The 21,153-nt window shown below is 35.8% G+C and overlaps 1 protein-coding gene across 4 annotated transcripts in view; it reads left to right on the forward strand.

Annotated features, from left to right (window-relative positions):
- Positions 1 to 21,153, forward strand: part of SNCA (synuclein alpha) — a 113,937-nt gene that overhangs the window by 8,635 nt on the left and 84,149 nt on the right. For all 4 annotated transcript variants that reach the window (XM_031689953.2, XM_006209951.4, XM_015244165.3 and 1 more), the window contains exons 3-4: positions 957 to 998; positions 6,552 to 6,694. In XM_031689953.2, the coding sequence (XP_031545813.1) occupies positions 957 to 998; positions 6,552 to 6,694 (185 nt within the window). The remainder of the gene's footprint in view (positions 1 to 956; positions 999 to 6,551; positions 6,695 to 21,153) is intronic.

Here is a 21,153-nt window from a genome sequence, read left to right on the forward strand (position 1 = left end):
AATCATTTCCCAATTTTTATATCCTAATTTCCTTATATTCTTCTCTGTCTAATAGAACAACTTTATTTGACTTATAGGGTAGTTTTCAAGTAAATCTTCAATTTGTTGTCATTTTCTCCAAAAACAGTTTATTAAAAAACTGCTGTGAATTACACTGAAAAATCCAACACTAGAGAGTTTATGAGTAAAACTGTTCACAAACTTAGTTTTAATGACACATGTTAATAAATTATTTATGTATATCTTGCCCCTTCTTGAAGTTAGCATTAGTCACACTTGAATGGTAAAATACTATCCTTCTAAAGGTTTTCCTGGCTTAATGGTAAAAATATAGGCTTAGGGTCACAGAGCCCTTAATTGAATGTGCTTGTAGTCAGTTATTACTTGTGTGACTTTAGGCAAATCATGTGATTTAATTTGTAATTTCTTCATATCTAATAAAATGGGCATAATATAAAATGGGTATTACAAAGATTAAATGAGATGAGATACGAAATACCTTTTACATAATAGGAATTTGTTGTTACTGTTCACCCCTTCTCTCCCTCTTCCTTATATTTGTGTTTCACAGGTTAACTATTCTCTTTTGTACTGTATTTTAGCAAAGCTTCTGCAGTTCTGAATCCAAAAATCACCTTCCCTGACAGTCCCAGTGTTATCTCACCTTTTTCTCCCCTCTGTAAATTGGTATGTGGTGGGACACAAGGAGTTGAAAAGTCATTTTTGAGGGTGAAAATTTTAATTGGAGAGCATCCTGTTAGTTTTGCTTTCGTCTGTGTGTTGTAGCAATTACTGAATTTCTTTGTTTTAGGTTTTGTGCCCCTTTAGTATACCTTAATATATGGGCTTCTGAAGACTGAGATTTTGTTTTTGCCTTAGACATATTTAAAAGTAGCTCACCAGCAGCCTGTGTGGCCAGTTTGAGACTTATGTTTTGAATTTGTTTGTTTTTATAGGCTCCAAAACCAAGGAAGGTGTGGTTCACGGTGTGACAACAGGTAAGCTTTGTGGAACTTATATCCAGGGATGATATTGAAAATATCTAGCAAGCAGTGTAGCCCAGCACTGCTTATTCAGAATGTAATTGTCGACAACCACACTGCCCATAGAGGAGCATTCTAAGAGAACAGCAGCTTTGTTTAATCTTGATTCATTACTAAATAGTTTTAAATGGGTATTTGTTATAAATAAATAAAGCACAATGTATGTAACTGTCAAGAAGGAAGACTGAATTGACCAGTTTTATTGTTTAATTTTCATTGTAGTAGTTTAATTTATAGTAGCCTTTTAGTCTTCTGACCAACTTAATGTTCTGGCAAACTGACAGCATAGATACCATATAAGGATTATAATCCAAAGGATGAAAGTAAAATTTTCTGTAGAGTACGGTGAAATATCCTGACATTAAACTATACTAATTATAATATTTCCTTGATGGTTCAGAAGACATTTCAAGAAACACCCTTAGGATGATCAGTAAATTATTATTGTTTTTATCTTTATTTGGCCTAATTTCACCAAGAATTTGAATAGGTTTAGAAGAAGATTACAATAAATGAATAGCAAAAATGATGAAAATTATGGTGGTGATGATGAAGAAGAGGAGGAGGACAGTAATAGAAATAGAAAAATCTAGGGAGAATAAAAATTTAACACCCTTAAAAGCCCACAGACTTGCTGTAACTGAGTTTCTTGTTGCATGTACTCCAAGCTTCCTGACAGGTTTGGTGAAATGAGAGATAATAAAAAATGTAATTCCTATGATCAGAAGACAGTAAACATAATAGTGCTTCAGAAAGTAACATGCTCCTACATTGCTGAATTATAAAATAGAAATTGGAAAATCAAACAGGAATATTAATACAATGTTGTGGTAAAGACCATAAACACTGGAGCCAGACCTCTCTAGTTCAAATTTTTGCATGTCCCTTACTAGCTGTGTGATTTTTCTTCAAGCTTCATAACCTCTATGTGATTTAGTTTCCTCCTCTGTAAAAGAATTAAGTGGATTAATATATATATAAGGTACCTAGAATACTGAAGGCAAATAGTTGCTATTACTTTACAGTGGATCTATCTTGAGAACATTTTTACAGCTAGTAGAGAAAAGCCTTTATGTGACTATTTTATGCATATTTTTATTTAAAAAGCTAGGATATAAAATTAAAACAGAACTGTTGAAACAGATTCTATCTAGAAGCTAAATTAAAATGTGCAGTTTACATTCGCTCTGTTGCAATCCTAGATGTATATAAACTGCCTTTTAGGGGCCTTTTATACATGTGATATTATAAAGCCTGATTTCTATAAGAACTGGCTATCAGACAGTTGTAGACTATGCTGTTTGAAGAGGGCCTCCCTATATTAATGGTTTTCCATTTTGTAGTCGAAGGAGAATCCATGTAGTGAGAAAGCAGATAAGCATATTGCAAGTTTCAGAGCCTGTGGTAAAAATTAAAGAACATAACCAATACTGTCATCTAATAGAGGCCGTGGAGATGGGCTGCAAGGATAACTACTGACAAAGTCAGAATTTTTTTTGTCTTCTTCAGAATGACAGAATGCGAACATGGGTTTGAGGGGCTGAGAGTGATGCGTGTGTGTGTGTGTGTGCGTGCATGTATGCATGCATGTCCTGGTACAGGTGACTGAAGTTTGTACAATAAGCAATATTTTGCAAATTGTTTTCTGAAGAACAGTAGCCCACCAGCTAAAGTTTCCCTGGTTTTATAATGCTAGAAAACTTTGCAAATCATGTCTTCCTTTTAGCACATTAAGGAATCTGAGTTCTTCTCCATTTAATACATTTGCATTATTTTATTTAACCCAGGATTTTGCAAACTTATTTGACCTTTTTAAAATAGTTATTAGGATTGAATTAAACTAATGTTCCCCAGAGTACTATGGAAAAGCCACTAAGCAGGGAGACCATGATAATTTTGGTGTGGGCAATATATACAGCCATTGTCCCCATCAGCCACCCTTGCAGTAGTAAAGTATGAAAAATGTTGTCATAAATAGTCTGCCTATGAAAATTGCATTGGAATCAGTCAGCTGCAATAAGTATCATTCCTCTCTCATAACAGATAAATGAATTACTTAATTTGTTGGGTAGAGTTATTTAGTATAAAATTCTAGACTCAAATTATAAGGATAAATAGATAGTTTAAGGTAATTATCTCAGTGGTTAAGGAGAGAGAGAATTAGTTACTTATTATACTTGGTCTAAAATGTTTATTATAGGTACATAATAAATACTAAATAATTGTTATTATTGTCATTACTCTTAAATCAGGGAAGTGAGAAACTGTTATAAAGTATATAACATTATCAGCTAATGTTAAAAGAAAAAATTCTTAAGATTCATTTCATTAACTATTTTTGCAGAAGTATAGACATTAGTAAACTTAGTTAGGCCAGGAGTTTTATACCTACAATATGCAGGGAAGATTAATTCTCCCAGCTAGATAATCTCAAGATAAAATCCAGGAAACCCTACCTTAATCCCTGGCTTTTTGATCTCAGGACATTATTATTTCAATTGTCAATGCATCACATTATAAGAAAATACAACAGTGTACTTAATCTGGACTTATTGAATGACATGTCTTTGAAGGTGCTTTAAAAAATGCATTTTGATATAAGCTTACGTATTTTTTCCCTCCAAAATGTATGACGTAAACAAATTCCTATTATTGGAGATCTTCTGCCGGCTTTGATTCTTATAAGCAGGAATTTATTATATGATAATGAACACAGTTAATTTTCATCCTGTAATAGTTTAAACTTCCTTGTTAAACTACTTTAAAATATAAATTTATTTTCCTCAAATCTGTCATTTGATACCAATTCTAAACCAGATCTTCCTAATTTTATAATTTTAAAGTCAAAGTTTAGATTTACTATATCTATTCTAAAAGTTGGTGCCACATTTCCTTTTTGGAATTTGATTGTTAATTAGACTGAAATATAAATCTAATTATTGAAGTTAATGTGTAAATTACACATATATACAAAATTTCTTTTAATGCATTCAAAATTATATCTACTGTGAAATAATATAAAGAAAAGTAAAACAGGATCTCTCATTCTAATGAACTCAAAACATACTGGTGGAGGTGGATAGACATACTTGGAAATGAATAACTATGGTGCAATGTAAAATGTTCAATAGTAAAGACGTACCTAAAATGTTATGGCATCACAGGTGGAGGAAGAAGGACACCTGTCGAGGGGAGAGGTTTTTAACATGGATTTTGACATTTGAGGTGGATTTTAATAAAGTGTTTGAATTTGCTGAATAAACAGAGAACTTTCTAAGAGGGCTTCTGGCCAGATGGACCTGCAAAATGGGAAAGATTGGAACATTTGGGAAAATGTAGTGAATTAAAATATACTATCAATTGGTTAAATGTATTCTTTTTGATCCTGGTTATAAGGTCTTGTCCCTTAAATACCATTTATTAGATTCAAAATGCAGTAGTTTGAGTGTCTCTCCTCTCCTTTTGTTTTGTCACTCTTTTGTGTGGAATGTCAGTGAGCAGAGAAAGAGAGTAAAAGGCTTTAACGGGGGAAAATAAGGGTTCAAGGTTAGTAGATAACCCACCAGATAAATCAAGTCCCACAGAGATCTTTAAGTATGTGTCTGTCATTGCTGCTTGTACACTGTCATTTTGTAATGTAACTAATTTGCTTACTCTTAAAATGATAAAATTTAATGAAATTATAATAAAGTACAAAGTGCATTTTATTGTGCAGTTGATGTGTGTTATAAAAAGTATATACATATATAAAACTAGAATTGTTAAAGTTTCATGTCTGGCAGAAAAAATGAATCTGTAAAAAGATCAAAATTTATTTTTGTCTTTGAGATTTTGTAAGAAGAAAATGTTCATTTTCAAGTAAAATTTTCTATTCATGTTCTTAGCAAAGAAAAAAAGAGAACTTAAAGCCCATAATTCTCTATTTTTAAAGCATCAACAGTCTGGAAATGTTTAAAAACATGAGATTTCCAGTACAGCTTTTCGCCGGCATTTAAATTGAACTTTGCATTGGTACTAGCCATTACTAGTTAGCAGGCGGCGACCGTATCCCCAGAAGCAGCAGAAGGCAAATATCAAGCCACAGCTGCTGCGAACCCTTCCTGGTTTTAGTCTAGGGTCACTTCACCTCCCCAAGGTGCCTAGACTGAGGAGTGAGACTCCGTGTCCTTATAGACCACCTCAGCTTCCATGACCTATATAGTATATTCAAAATGCCATTGTTTTGTCCACATTATTACTATTTATTCATTGGCTTCTCCCAACTGATGACAGGATATCTGTGTGATAATCATGTGACTAGCACATAACCCTTTACAGCTAACATCGTGCAGCTCATGGGATTCCTCAGACTGAGATTTACATGGAGAGGACGTATACAGACATACACAGAACAAGATGTGTCTCTATTTGCTTAGGAAAGAACTTGAGGAGGAATAGTGCTAAAAACCCAAAGTTCCTGAAATGTGGAGGGGAAAGGAAGACAAAAAATGAGTTTGTGGGGCCAAAAAAGAAGGCAGACATTACAGAGATATAGATAAGAATGCATGCCCAGACTTGATGAGTATAAATGTTATAACTTTTAGGTGAAGGATTGGGTTTTTTTCTCTGTTGACCTCAAAATTATTGAAAAAGCAGAATCTCATCTTTAAACTCTTAATTTAATTGAAACACACATTTTATTGGAACTTCCTTTATTTGATATTGGCATGGAGGTCATACAGAAAGATTAATTCAACACTTATATCAGATACAGTCTTAGAGAAATTTTGATATGAGATTAAATCTCTTCTAAATCTAATTCCAAACTATTTACACCATCTTAAATTTTTAACTTATTTTAGAAAACTACTGAATCACCATATTTTGTTTAATGAAAAGAAATTGTGTGCTCAACAAACCATTTCATTTTCATATTTTAAGTCTGGCTCTTTTGTTCCCATTAAAATGATTGAATATCAATCTTATTACTAAAAACCCTTCTGTTTCAACTACCTGATGTTTTGTAAAAAGATCAAAGTTCCTTCATAACCATGCCTGACTGTTGTTTCTTTATGATGGTAACGTGTGAGAGCAGATATGTGTTGTGTGACTCAGAAGGTGTGGTGAAACAAACATACTGAGTGAGATCAAAGAATTGGCATTGAAATTGAAATAAAGAAAGAAATTTCGTGCTGAATTTGATACAACTGTACCAGTAAGCATTGCTTTCAGTAAAATTTCCTTAATAAAATGTCAGCCAAACTGGAATTGCTCATGGCTCTAAATTTGTGATTGCTTAAAACACTTTTTGACATCTGCATGATTACAACAGGATATCTTAGCAAAGATTCAATGTTTGGCTAAGCCATGCCCACTTAGAAATCTGTCACTTTTATTACATCTGACTCTTCAGTTATCTACATGTGTGTTAATATAGGTCTTTAGAAGTTGACAGCTCGTGGAAGTGAGATTATCTTAAATTGCTGTCGGTCCACCATCCCTTAATCTGTTGTTCTTGATTTATCCCAGTGGCTGAGAAGACCAAAGAGCAAGTGACCAATGTTGGAGAGGCAGTGGTGACAGGGGTGACAGCAGTAGCACAGAAGACAGTGGAAGGAGCAGGGAGCATTGCAGCCGCCACTGGCTTTGGCAAAAAGGATCAGTTGAGCAAGGTATGGCTGCAAACATTTTCTATTACATTTGTAGGCTTGTGGAATCCCGGTGCACTTTCAGGCAAGACACGAGGCAGGAATGAGATGCTTGCTTGGGGGAGGGCCAGCTGACCTTTCTTCATAGAAAAAGTACTACCTTTACATGTGTATTCTTCTTGGAGGTAATTCACCCAGATAAAGGCTGTGAAAACTGTACAATAATCGTGATTGTTCTATTTTCTGGAGAAAAGTTAGTGAAATGAGCAATGTAATAAATGCCCAAATGAACAGTGACCTTTCAGAAAGAATGGGTGCTTTCATGTTAGCTATGAATCTTGGAATTTCTCTGTTGAAAGATAGCAGATGCTTTGTGCCTGATCTCTAAATTTTCAAAATGAAGATCTTTTACTTGATTTCTTTGTAGTGACATCATCTCTTATTAAGTGGCTTATTTGCTTACTGCATAAGGGTTCGTTGCCAAATATGTTTGTGGAAACTGAGAGACTTAAGCTATGTTACCAACCAGAGGGCATGGTTTTAGGGTGATTTTTAGAATTTTCAGAATTCTGACTTTGCCTTTCTTGACAAATATGAGACTCTAGGAGGATTATTCAGAAGATATTATGACATTCATTTTAAACAAGCAACAGAAATGAGGGGTGAACTGGAAGGTGAAACTTTACAAATTTCATGACCACAGCAGCAGAAAGCTTTTTGCTTTTTCCCAGCCACAGTGGCCTCCCTGCTAGTCCTTGATCACATCACAAGTACTCTTGCCTGGGCTCCTCCCTCTGTCCGGAAAGCTCTTCCCCAAGATCATACACTTGTCTATTCTCTCATCTCTTCAGGTCTTTGCTAAACAACACCTTCTCAGGGAGGTCTACCCTGACCTATTGAAAATGGAAACCATTTTCCTTACTTCTGGGGTTCCTAATTTCCCTACTCTTTATTTTTTCCTTTTTTTTTTTGTTTGGTCAAAACATGTATCATCTTTAAAAATAATCAATAACTTACTTGTTTTTATGTATGATGTTTATTTTATTTCTCCCCTTCTGAAATACAAGTACTTCCTGAGGTTAGAATATATTTAGTTTATTCACTGATGTTTTACAAGTATCTAAGAGAGTGCCTGATGCCTAGGAGACAATTAAGGAATATTTATTACATTAAGGAGGAAAAGAAGGAAGGAAATAAGGGATAAGCAGAGTGACTTTTATTTCTGTGTCTTTAATAGTTTTACGTGCGCTACAGCAACCTTGGTTATGCAACCATTCAAAGTTATAACCAAAATATTTTGGAATAAATATCCTGAAAACTATAAGAAAATATCTTTCTTTGCTGACAAACTGCTCTGGATTGTTTTTGTTTGATATAACTGTGTGAAACAGGCCTACCTTGATGAATCATTAAAACAATGGTAATAAAAAGAAAGGACTAACAGCCTGTGACGTACTGGGATTTTTATCACATGTAGTTGCCTTGTCTGGGGCAGTTGATGCTAATTGTGGAAAAATCCGGCCTAGGCTTCTGGTGGAGTTCTCCAGCTAGTACTTGAATGTGTGATTGGTGTCAGTAGTATTCCTTTGTGCAGAATATGCTTTTCAAACAATCTTATTACTCAGGCCAATAATTATACTAGTTTCTATTGTCCATCTGAAATGATAATTCTATTTATAGCTTTATTCCATTTCCAAAATTAGGAAGGACTTCAGATTTTAGTACAAAAGCAATTCATGTGTTTTTTGTCCCAGATCTTTGTCAATCTAATACAAGCTATGGACCCTCTTCCCAGAAAAATGTGCACTCACATACACACACCAAAGGGCTTAGTGGGATCTTGTAAGTCCATCAACAGAGCCCATGATTTAGAGCAATTTCCTGATTGTCCAGATGAGGAAATCTACAAAGGGGAAGTAAGCATTCCAAGGTCATATAGCTGACTGTAATAGACTGAATACCAGCAGTGATTTTTCTATTCACTATGTCACTTCCCCAATCCTTTCCTCAAAATTTACCTTCCTTTTGGGTTTTTAGAAACTGAATTATGGACAGCCAGATGATTTAACTGGGAAAATTTCTTGCTCCAGAATATTAAGAAAACAGAGAAACATGTACCATCCCCATCTTGCCCCCATTTAAGGCAGACAATATACGTTGCAAATAAGACATGAAAATATTTCATTTCTTACAAAATTGGGCTTGCTTTTTATCCTTCTAAAATACTGCTATTTTTTTTTAGTATTTTAAAGCAGAAATATAAATGATGTAGCAAAATTAACCATTTGGAGATATTTCTCTTATGGGTACTTACAGGTTCTTCCAAATTTCTGATATGAAAATGAAGCCATAAACCTAGAAATTGCAGCATAGTTATAGCAAAAAAAAAATTGAGCTGGGAGTTTAAATGGCTGATTTTCATCCCTGCTCTGTCACCAACAGTCTGAATGACCTTTTGAAGATTTCCTAAGACTCTGTCTTATATAATGAGGGATCTATCCTAGAAAATTGTTAAAGCCCAATTTAGCAATAAAGCTCTGAGTTTCTATAATAACTCAGAGAAGATGCTAGTAAACTTTCATTTTGGTCACATCTATGAAATGCAAAAAATTCTAGAGTTTAAACAAAATTATTGAATTTGTTCATTATGAAATTTGAAATAATTTTGTCAAACTCTGATCAAAGCAATTCTGGTGAATGGAAATAAGCAGTTTATTGTTGCTCTAACCATTTGTTAATGACCCCCATTTTGACACTCATTATTCATTCAAGAAATAATGCTTGCTCACTCTGTGTCCAGGAACTTTGCTAGATATTGAGGTTAAAATGATGAGAAAACCATGCACTGTTGTTTTCTTCTTTGAACTTATAGTCTAGTGACAAAGAGCAATAGTAATCATCTAATCACCACACAATGTGTGTAATTATAAACTGTGATAAATGCCATGGAGTACATAATGCCAAGAATATCTCAAAGGAGACTTGACCCAGCTACCTCAGGGTCAGAATAGGGACGGCATCACAAAGGCTTCCCTGGTGAAGTGATGTTTGGGCTGAGATCCAAAAAATGACTGGCAATTATTAAAAGTGGGAGTTAGAGGGAAAGCATTCTAGGCAAAAGCAACAAGAGGAAATTTAATGCAGTAGGAGGAGACCGTGGTGAATCAAAGAGGACAGGTGGAGCCAGAAAATATAAGGACATAGCAGGGGCTATGTCACAGTCAGTCATGTTAAAAATATTGGTCTTTATTCTAGAAATAGAGGAACCTATTAAAGCATTTGAAGCCTTTAATATGGATGTCAGGTTTTAGGTTTGCATGTTTTTTTTAAGCACCTTTGTTGTGGTATGATACACCTATGAGACCACCACCACAATCAAGATAGATAATATTCCATCACTCCCCAGGAGGTGCAAATTTCGAACTCCCAATTTATGCCTTCCCACCTCCTCTACCCACTGATATCCATAAGTTTGTTCTCTGTGTCTGAGTCTGTTTGTGTTTTGTAGAGAAGTTCATTTGTGTCCTTTTTTAAGATTCCACACATAAGCGGTATCATTTGGCATTTTTCTTTCTCTTTCTGGCTTACTTCACTTGATGATCTCCAGGTCCATCCATTTTGCTGCAAATGGCATCATTTTATTCTTTTTTATGGCTGAGTAGTATTCCATCATATGTATGTGTGTACACACACACACACACACACACACACACCATATCTTATGCATGTTGAAAAGATGTCTCTGCCTGCAGGTTGGGAAACAGATCAAAGGGAGGAAGGAGTGGAAACCAGGCATGGGTTGGTGGACTGTGATGGAAAGAGAGGAGATGATTGTGAATTCCAAGGTGTTGTTGAGGGAAGAAGAAAGAAATGCATTAATTCAAAAACTATGCAGGAAGTGGTATCAACAAGGTATAGTGATACAGTTCACAAGGCTGGGGGGAAGAGGAATGTGATCAGCATGGCCACTGTTAGCTTGTTGAAGTGGATCAATGGCTTTGCCATTCTCTTGTTGGGTGGTGCCTCTTGAATACCAGGAATACTGCAAGAGGAGTGGCTGCATTGGTGTTCAGCCCTCATGCCCTTTGAGTGTATTTGGCTCATCATTTCTTGATTGATGAGAGGACAAATCTTCTTTTCTTCCTTCTTTCCTTCCTTCCATCCACCCATCCATCCATCCATCCATCCTTTCCTTCTTCCCTTTCTTTCTTTCCTCTCTTTTGTGGTTTCTGGATTTGTATTCTTAAACCAAGAGCTCTCATTGTTCATTTTTATTTTTCTCTTTTTATTTTTGCTAAGTAAATCTCTTGAGCATGCTTGCTTTGCTGTACTCATCTCCTTTTGATGTTAACAGAGAGATATGATCACAGATACCTAAGTGTTTTTGTGAATTTGATCATATGAATGAAGCTACCCTTAGTAATAATTTCTAATTATAAGATACTAGATTAAAGGACAAATAGAATGTCTTGAATTTTAAGATTTTGTAATCAAATATTATTAGCTTCTTTGTTAAATATATCAGAATAATACATCTACTGATCTATATTTTTGCCTGTATGCACACAAGAGGTTATTAGCTGTACAGCTCATTTCCTGAAGCCCATTCATTTGATTGGCACAACAGAAACATGCTACAAATACATTGGCAGAGGCATTCAAGTTTTAAGTTCAGTGATGTCATAAAACAAAATTTATGTTTCCTTCTATTGAGAACAAATGATCCTCTTGTACTAAGAATATTATAAAAGAAAGTCACTTGAGTAAGAGTTGTTATGTGGTGCATGTATATTTACAATTACAGCTGTTCACTAGAACATTTGCTCCATCCCAATCTTTCAATAGTGCTTTGCATGTATTTACTCCTCAGATAAATCCTTGTTGAACAAATGAGCATTTCTTTAACGCTATCTGGAAGTCCCTAAAAGAGTTGGATCCTCAGTGTCCCTGAGGTTTATACTTTTGTAATTTTCTGGACATGTAAAAGTTCTGAATAAACTGTAAAGCCACTGTCTGACAAATAGTACAGCTTCATTATCACATCCAATTTAGGACCTATGTACCTGGAGATATCTTTTGTGCAAGATATAAGCTTGAAATATTTATAGCCTCTGATACTTAAAATAGATTATGTTTCATCTGTTTATTTTTTTCTTAAGAATCAGAATAAAGTTCCTAAACCATACCGTTTTGGAAAAATTAGATCAGATTATAAACAGTTTTTACTCTCCCCAGCACAGTTATCCAGAAAATGTTGATTTCAAATGGATAATGCTGCCTTAATTTATAAGAGGCTAGCTCACCAAGTGTGTGTCAGATGAATAAAACAAAGCAGGAATGAAAAATGTCAGGCTTGATATTATGATCTATAACATTTAAGTATCCTTATTTCCTTTGATTTAGCAGAACTGTCATGTTTAGTTTGATGCAAATTTATTTTTAAACACTTGAATGTTACAGACCTTCTGATTAAATTATTAATCAGATGATGAATGTTGCCATCCACTAACTCATTCAATGCTGATTCCACAAATAAGCCAAAGGTCTTAGACGGCCTTTTAGGTTTCTTTGCAGAAACATCCCATATCATAGACATGATCATAATACTCTTTATAAGAAACTAGTGAGAGATGTCAACATTAGTGAAACATTTTCATTTACAGTAAACCTTTTCCTTAAATGTTTAGGAATGATTGATATATTATCTCAAATCATTAGAAGTTTGAGTCTTGCTTTGTACTTGACCTCAGAAGGTAACTAACAAGATTGATAGTTACATTTAAACCTAATCTAAAAGCTTTGTGACATAGTGAATTCCCTGATTTGTATTTGTGGTGGGAGTGACGTATACTATTAGTATCATTATAATCTTAAGTGAAAGCATAATGTGGTAATTAAAAAACCTAATTGACCTAACTGATTTGCTTCAAAATGTATATAATCAGTACTGTTTCGCAATGTGGTATGTGAAGGCAATGTTCTGTACTCATGAAAGTCTACTAATATTACGTAAACTGTCTCCACTTAGGAACACATCTATTGTGATGGGCTTTCTATGTATCTCATAGTATTTTCCTGGGTTCAGGATGGATGAATCTTAATTCCTAATGACCCTTAATCTTACAAGGTTGTAAATGGGAAAGCACTCTATACATTACATATAAAGTTGTAAGGAACATAGGCTTACAATTTACGTTTTCAGTAAAATTCAATAGCATTCAGTCATTTAATGGATACTTTGTATGTGCTGGGCGCTCAGCTGGGCATGTGGGGAATACAAAGGAGGCTAACACTTGGTTGGCTCCTGCCTTCCAGAAATGTGCCATCAAGGCAGGGCCACGATATATTTACCCCTGGGGAAAAGGAGCATCTCTGGTCTTTGGGAACAGGTGTCTGTAACAAGTATATATCCATCATAGGAAAAAATGCTTTCTGTTAGAAATGAGAGACGTACCCTGTCAATAAATATTGTACTTTAAATTTTGTTTTTGTTGGTGGACTGAAATTACCTCGTATATATGGAGATAAAAGCCTCCACACTTTGGCTGTTTAGACACAGGAACATAAAAATACTTCCACCCGAATCCTAGAACCAGTGGTTAATAATTTGTAAGCATTTAACCGTTACTATATATACATAACTACAAATCCAATTTCAGTCTTCAGAGACACAATGGTGATGATAGTTTTGTTTGTTAGAGAAATACATTATAGGAAGAGTGTGAAAGAACTGCTCCAAGGCACACTGATGAACAGCTTTAAATCATACTTGTGCAGTTGGTTTATTCCTTCATAAATGCTCAATGTGGATTAAAATTCTGCAGGATGCAATGTAAGAGCAGTGCCCGTACTTGTATGAGCTCATTTCCATTGTGCACGTGTCTCACATCCACTGCTGTTGCGCCTTCAAATGCAAAGATACCATGATATTTTTGATAGTGTTTCATTAATCAGATACTTTTAAACTGTCAGATGATTTTAAACTTAGGTGTTTCGTTTAAACCTCTATTACCATCTGAGCCATATTTCTACCTTATAATTCAGTGGAAAACCTGGAAAAAAATAATAATTTTAAGTGACAAGAATAAAAAGAATAAAATTATTTATTTATTTATTGCTTATTTATTATGATATGCAATAATCTTATTTATTTTTTATGATATGCAATAATCTTATCCCAAACTTCAATGATAATCAAGTTGAATATTCCCAAAAAGTGAGAATAATTTGGTTTTTTTGTCCCTTCAAATACAGGCTTTTAGTTTTCTAATTTTCAGGGAGACATTTGACAGTGGTATTTGTTTTATCAAGAGACAATGGAAAGGTTCTAGTTTCTCAAAATATTCAAAGCACACACAATCTAGAAAAAAATATGTTTACTTGAATTAAAAGGAACAGAAATAAGGTAAATGAGATGCCGATTGTGTTTTGCATACAAATACATAATTATGGGAACTAGAATTTGGTGATATATTTCATCAATCCAATTGTTTTTCTATGAGGGGAAAATGAGTAGTTTGCCAACTCAAATATGAGGTAATTCTTTTACAAGAAACTATTAAAACTTTACGAAACATTTGTATATTTAAGTTACAATTTAAATATTCCTCCTTACGAGGTAATTCTGGTACCACTAAGCAGATGTTTTGAAAATTCCAAAAGTAGTATTTAATTCTTATTAAGACTATAGTGTACATTAATACAAAGAATGCTGAAACAGAAATTATGTTTGTTGAATAAATAAACAATTCAATGAACAAATGAAAAATAAAAAGAAGGAATATATAGAGATTTTACTTTCCTGATTAGAGGTGGAAACTATCTTACTTTTTCGTTTGTATTCTTCATACCAACACAGTATGATAAATCTATTTGGAACTCAATTCATAAGAATGAATTCAGTTGCAGCTTTGTGGGTAGTGAAGAAAAATGTGAATTTTGTGTTTAAGGAGATCAAGTAGCACTTAACTGTCAGTGCTTACAGGGGAATGATATGTCTGGGAAGCCGTATTAGCAAATCATCTCCAATTCACATGTGTATACATTTTATTCTATTTGACTGTTGGCAATCCTGAAAAAATGCAGAAGATCCTTTCAATAGACACTGTCCTATTTCGTGCCACGTTAGTTTTCTGAGCAGGTACATACAGTTGTGCCTTAAGGACCCAGTTTTTCCTCAGTGGATTGTATGTAAGTTACTATCTGTAGCAAAATTGGAAAAGGCGTATGCTTCCTACTTCTGTTGCTGCATTTGGGGATCAATATAATTGTCACACAAAGCATGTAATAGCCTTAAAAGTACTTTAACTTGAATGTTATGACATATCTAAAATAGACACATTAAAAAATTATCTTCACAAAATACTAATAACTGCATATAGTAATAATCCTTCTTCCTGCAAAGGGAAACTAACATTTGTGTCTGAACCAAAGGCAGGTGACAAATGTTCTGACTAAAGCTGCTCTAACATCTGTTGTTGGACCCACCATGGTAGCCAGCTGGCCTCTGTCTCTGTGCTGGGTTCCTGGTTTACCTGCACCACTGGACTTGGTCATGCATAGGAGACGCCTGGCTTAGTGTAGAGAGCATGGGCTTTAAGTCAGGGAGCATGGAGTTGGTCTTGTCTTTCTCTTGGGGCTGGATGATGTCATCTAACCCCTCTGAGCACAGATTTTCTCATCTGTGAAATAAAAGTGTTGGATTAAATGAGTTCAAAATGTTTTAAGTCTGTGCTTAATGGCTTGAATTTTAGGCCAGTTTGCTCAATTATGCATTGCCAGACCTCTGGAAACTCATTTAACCTTTCTATACCAAACCTACTGGTCTAAACTGGCCAGCCACTGCACAGGATCAGTGTGTGAATGAAATGAGGTATTGCAGACAAAAGATAAACAACCAACTGTAATGCACTGTGCAGTTGCAACCTTTTGCTAAGAAGGGCCTACATTTTCTCTGAGTTGTGTTAGATACATGATTATAGAAGTTCACTTGCATATTTATTTATATTTTGATGTTATTTAGTAAGTAAATTGCAAACACAAAAAGGAGAGAAAACATTCACTGAACAGTCTACTTTTTTTAGCTAAATAAAATGCCGTCATATTACTATTATTTTTTGTCAGATTTCCCCCATATGGTTCCACTGAACATTACATACACGTTACAACTGGAAATAAACAGTTTTGGGAAACACTAGATTAAACAGAGTTAAAAAGTTTCTCTTTTAAACTGAAGAAAATCTAGGAGCCCTAATATCTTGTGTTAGGGGTAGAGTTTTTGTCTTCAATCATGTTTTTTTTTTGATGCCAAACCCATGGAGAACAGTTGTGGGTACTCCATGGAACACAGGTGTGAGACGCCCCAGGCTAATGGAAACTATCCCTGCTCCTTCTTTTCTTTCTTTTCTTAATAAGTCTTGTTTTTTAGGTTCTGGATTAGAGGCATTTAGAGGATTATCAGGACTCAGCATCCCATATCCAAATCCTATTCTTTCATAGCCATTTTCTGTAAGCTCCCTTGGTACAAGACCAAAGAAAGGACTCTATTCATAAGAAGCTTTTGTACCAAATCCTGACAAAGCTCCCTGTTGACCTGGATGGGGGCAGGTCTAACTAGTTTGCGACCGTGAAAATTGGCTGAGGCATCTTCCTGGCCCCTTTCCCTTTTACTCAAAGGCAAGGAAGTCCAGCAAAGGGAAGGAAGCCAGAGAGGTTCTCCTCACTCTAATTTTTCATGCCAAGACTTTTTAGAAGGGGGCCAGGTCCAGAGGAGGAACGACCCCAAGCTCATCTGACTTGAGCACCTTCATGATAAGCACTAAGACCTGGTGTATAATCTTTAAAGCCTTGTATTTTATTTTGTTTCGTTATTTCCAGGGTAAAACAGAATCGTTATATAAATGTTCGATCAAATTCAAGATGTATTTGTGGCCAGAGCTTGATAGAAGCCTAAAGTTCCCTATCCCAAGTTCACTTGAGATGGGGTTGTACATCTGCAAAGGGAGACCAGGACAAGGAGTGGGAGCAGGAACGTTTTGCTCTTGGTGGGTCTGGTTTTCCCTCCACACAGACACTTGTGTCCTGGGTGACTCTCTGATGTGGTACTCTGTGGTCTGAATGTGGCTGGCTGGTCCTCTCCTCCCCTCAGGGGTCTGGCTCTCCTGCCATGACCTCCACATTCCAAGGCCTGATCTGGACCCATGGAAACCTAGGAATTCCTCTTACGGCGGCCTCGACTCTCAGCAGTCAGGGTGTGTGGGGCTGATGGAGATCGAGCTTGAACTCTCCCACAGGGTATGTCAGACCCCACGTCTTGGTATTGGTTTGCTCACACACTGTTAGCATTGGCAGCATCCTGCCAGGGAATGAGATGCCGGTCTTCCTGCTCACAGACCTCCCCCAACCTCATGAGTCACCACCTGCCTCCGCAGAGGAGGGTTCTGAGGAAAAGACAAACTAATGTTCCATTTGTTTCCCTGAAAATCTCTTCTTCTTTCTTTTTATGCTTCACTGATGGAAAAATAATGAAAGGGTCTGGTACTTGAACTTTTATGATTTAGTTTCACTGTCTCAACTGTGAGCGTATTTCATAGTAGTCCTTGTACCTTCTACTTAGATGTGAGACAGGGAAGGGACCAACTGTTACCCAGGGGTACAGTGCCCTCAGTTGGTGTTTCACATTTTTGGCAACTTTACGTTGAGCTGTCCTTTCAGTCACCAACAATGTGGTTATATAATAAATTGATACAAATCATTTTTGAGGACATGCTGGAAGTCTGTATTAAAAGAATTGAAATTATTTATATCCTTTGAATCAACGATTTCACTTCAGAGAATTTAAATGACCATAAACTTAGATATAAGGATGTTCATCTCAGCATTGGTTATAATATGAAATTGAAAGAAATGCTAGAAGTTTGACAATGGAGACTTAGTTAAATGCCTTATGGTTGATCCATACAGTGATCACACTGAGCAGTCATTAAAATGTTGGTGCAAAAGAATAACTGATGAGGGGGAAGGATGTTCTTGCTGCATTAAGTGAAAGGAACAGATTATAAAACAATATGAATAATTTGGATCATATAACCCAGTTTTAATTAAAAAAACAACTGTGTGTATTATATGTATGAATAAGGGCCTGAAGTAGATGCACCAGGCTCTCTGTTTTTCTCAATGAGGCACTCTGCATTTCCAGTTGGATAATCCTTTGCTTTGGGGAATGCTCCCATTCACCATGGGATGCTTCCCTGTCCTGGTCTTTACTCGTTAAATGCCAGTAGTGCTCCCCAGGCATCGTGCCAGCCACAAAAAGCCCTCCCACACTGTCCTTGAGGAAACACTACAACTGATGACTACTTCTGGGGCACGGATTGCAGTCATCTTACTGTCTCTCTTTGCTCGCTTACCCTTTCTCCAGTTTCCTATAATAAGTATGTATTGGATTCCTAACAAAAGCATAATAAATGGTATTTGTAATATTCCACACTACTCAGCATTTATGTGACTAAGCATTCTTCTGCTTTAACTGTAATTAGAACTCAAAGAGCCTAATTTTCCTTCTTAGTCTCCTAGTTCTCGCTTACGTTTGTTCAACTGATTAAAAAAATCATCTCAGCTTCATCTCAGCTTCATAGATACTGAAAAATACAGTTATAGTGTTTGCTGTACATCCATTCACCTATGTATTTATTCATCCATTCATCTGATATTTGTTAAAACCATGCTATGTGCAATATACTACGCCAGGCATCATCAGAAGAATTGTGCCATATAAGACCAATTTCTAGTGCTCTAGGCATTGACATCTAGCTGTTAATCATGATGAGTATATGTAGTGTACTAATATTATGGACCTTGTTTGAAGATTTCTTCCCCAACCTCTTTCTCTCCCTTTCAAGTTTGAAATAAGGCTGTCTCTGAGTGAGGTATCATAGCATTCATGGTCTCTTATTATTTCTCAAAAAATCAGATTATAATTCACTTCTTCCATTTATTCCTCTTGATCCTAGTTATCAAACCAAATTAAGATACCATGTCAACAATTTTCTTTTTGCTAGTAATACTGGGTTCCACATCTGAATTTCAAGATAAATTTTAACAAAGCTCTTCAAGGAGGAATGAGGTGACCTGCCCAAGTAGATTGAATAATTTATTTGCTCTCTCATTTTTGGCAGGCATATCTGATCATTGGGGGCCTAACTCACAATTTGACTTTGCAAAATCTTATTACTAAATCTTAGTATAAATATTGTGGGTTCTGAGATAGCTGTCATCCTCTTATCTTCTTGTATCCTTAAAACTTTACCTTTTTCATTTTAATATGCTTTATTTACAGCATGCCCAAATCCCCAACTTGACAAATAACCTTTCGGTATTTTTGTTAACCTGTCTGATAATATATAAGAACTTGTAAAAGTGTCACTTCTTTGAAATACTTTTTACTATGGTCAGTTTATTTCTGTTGGAGTTAGATAACCCCATCTGCAGTATTTAGTTCATTTTACGTATGAACACAGGCCTTGTCCTTGGACTAGGAGGACCTTTACAGTCTTTGGCCTCTCTGTAATCTCTGACTGTTAGCTTGTTAATAGTAACTAGTAGGTCTGATCATCCCAAATGCCTAGGATCACATTTTAAAGTAAATTGTATTTTTGGACCTAAGAGTTTACTAAAATGTAACAAGAATCAAACCATTGATGTATGTATTTGGAAGAGATTTCAGCTGCAAGTAGTAATTAGTTTTTCAGATTTTAAAAATATGGGCAACTATGATTTTTTTAAAATGAAGGCTTTAGGGGAAAATAAATTCCCCAAAGTACCTATTTTTCAGGTAATAAATATCCTGGAACTATTTGAGAAAAAAAGAAGTATATTTCTTATATCTGACAAATATTTGTGTTTTCATCATTTATGGAAAGAATGAAATTTCTTCCATCCTTCACATATTCTTTCTTATTTGAAACTGATACCTTTTAAAAGGAAACTACAAAAGACTGACTTGGGGTGGGAGGGCGTATCTTATGACTGATGGTTTAGTGTGTGGGTGTGGGTGTGGCACATGTGTGTGTAAAATGCAATTTGTGGTAGCATTTTCTTTAGCAATCTTGATCTTTTCAGAATTCAACCAGATTATAAATGCGTCTACATTGATCTCCATCTTCAGAATACGTGAAATGTTTTTTGGCAGTCCTTCCTTTAATAGAATATCCTGGGAATTTGGAAGTTACTAGCCAAGTTAGCCAGTGGCTGTCCACGACCCATAGAATCAAGCCCCAAGGCCTAATCCTGTTATTCAAGGCCCTGTTTTATCCAGTCTTCCTTTCTTTTCAACCAAATATTTCACAATCATTTAACAAAACTCTTCAGTCAAGGCAGACAGTGTCTTCAAAATATCTCCCAGTTACCTAACACAGCCTGTAACTTTTCATTCTGTCTGACCTGTGAGAGGGCTTTAAGCCTCCTGACTGAATTTTACCCAGGCTAGAAAGGCCCACGCAAGCCTTCAGAACTCTGAAAACGTCCCCAAACTGCTGAAATGCATAGTCATCTCACCTTACTTCGCCCTCACAGCATCTGAATATATATCATACATATTTGGTTGCTCAGGCCAAAACTGTGAAAGCATTCTTGATTCCTCTCCTTACACATCCTCCCTCCAATCCTCTACCTAATCAATGTACCTGTATTTGAAAATATATCCCTGATCTCCCCAAGTCTCTCTTCCCCATCACCGCCACTCTGGCCAGACCTTCATCGTCTCTCATCTAGACTCCTTCCCTCCCCTCTTACCTGGCCTCCCTGCTTCCACTCACACACCCTGGGTAGCCTGTCTCCAGCAGTCAGAGTAATTCTTTTGAAACACACCAAAGCACCCCTCCCCTGCCCTCAACCATCCAGTGACCTCCTGTCACACATAGGAGGGTAGGCTGTGGTCACAGGCCATACGATATCTGGTTCTCAATAATGTCATTTCCTGTCCCTTTTCTCCTTGGGCACTGCCCTCCAGCTATACTGGCCTCCTTGCTGTTCTTCAGACCTGCCAAACACATTGCCAGTACTCAAGAAAACATATAAGAGGAGGGGGGATGGTATAGATAAGTGGTAGAGTGTATGCTTAGCATACAAAGAGTCCTGGGTTCAATCCCCAGTGCCTCCATTAAAAATAAATAAATAAACCTAATTATCCACCCCTGCAAAAACCAAACAAACAAATTTTTTTTAAAAAAGGAAACATAGAATTAGTTTTATTCATTTAAATGTGGACTATTTCCTTCTTCTAAAAGCAAATATAAATGATATTGTCTTCTTTAAAAAAAAAAAAAAACCTGACTACCCAGAATTTCTGATCTTAACTTTCAAAAGACAAACTGCAAGAATGTGTAAAATGGCAAAGATATTCTCTACTTCAGATGTCCACGTGACTCTGGTGCATATTAGTACTTTGGTATATTGTGGAATATGAGCCTATTCTAATGAAATTA

This window comes from Vicugna pacos, chromosome 2, assembly GCF_048564905.1.
Source record: "Vicugna pacos chromosome 2, VicPac4, whole genome shotgun sequence".
NCBI classification, from domain to species: domain Eukaryota; kingdom Metazoa; phylum Chordata; class Mammalia; order Artiodactyla; family Camelidae; genus Vicugna; species Vicugna pacos.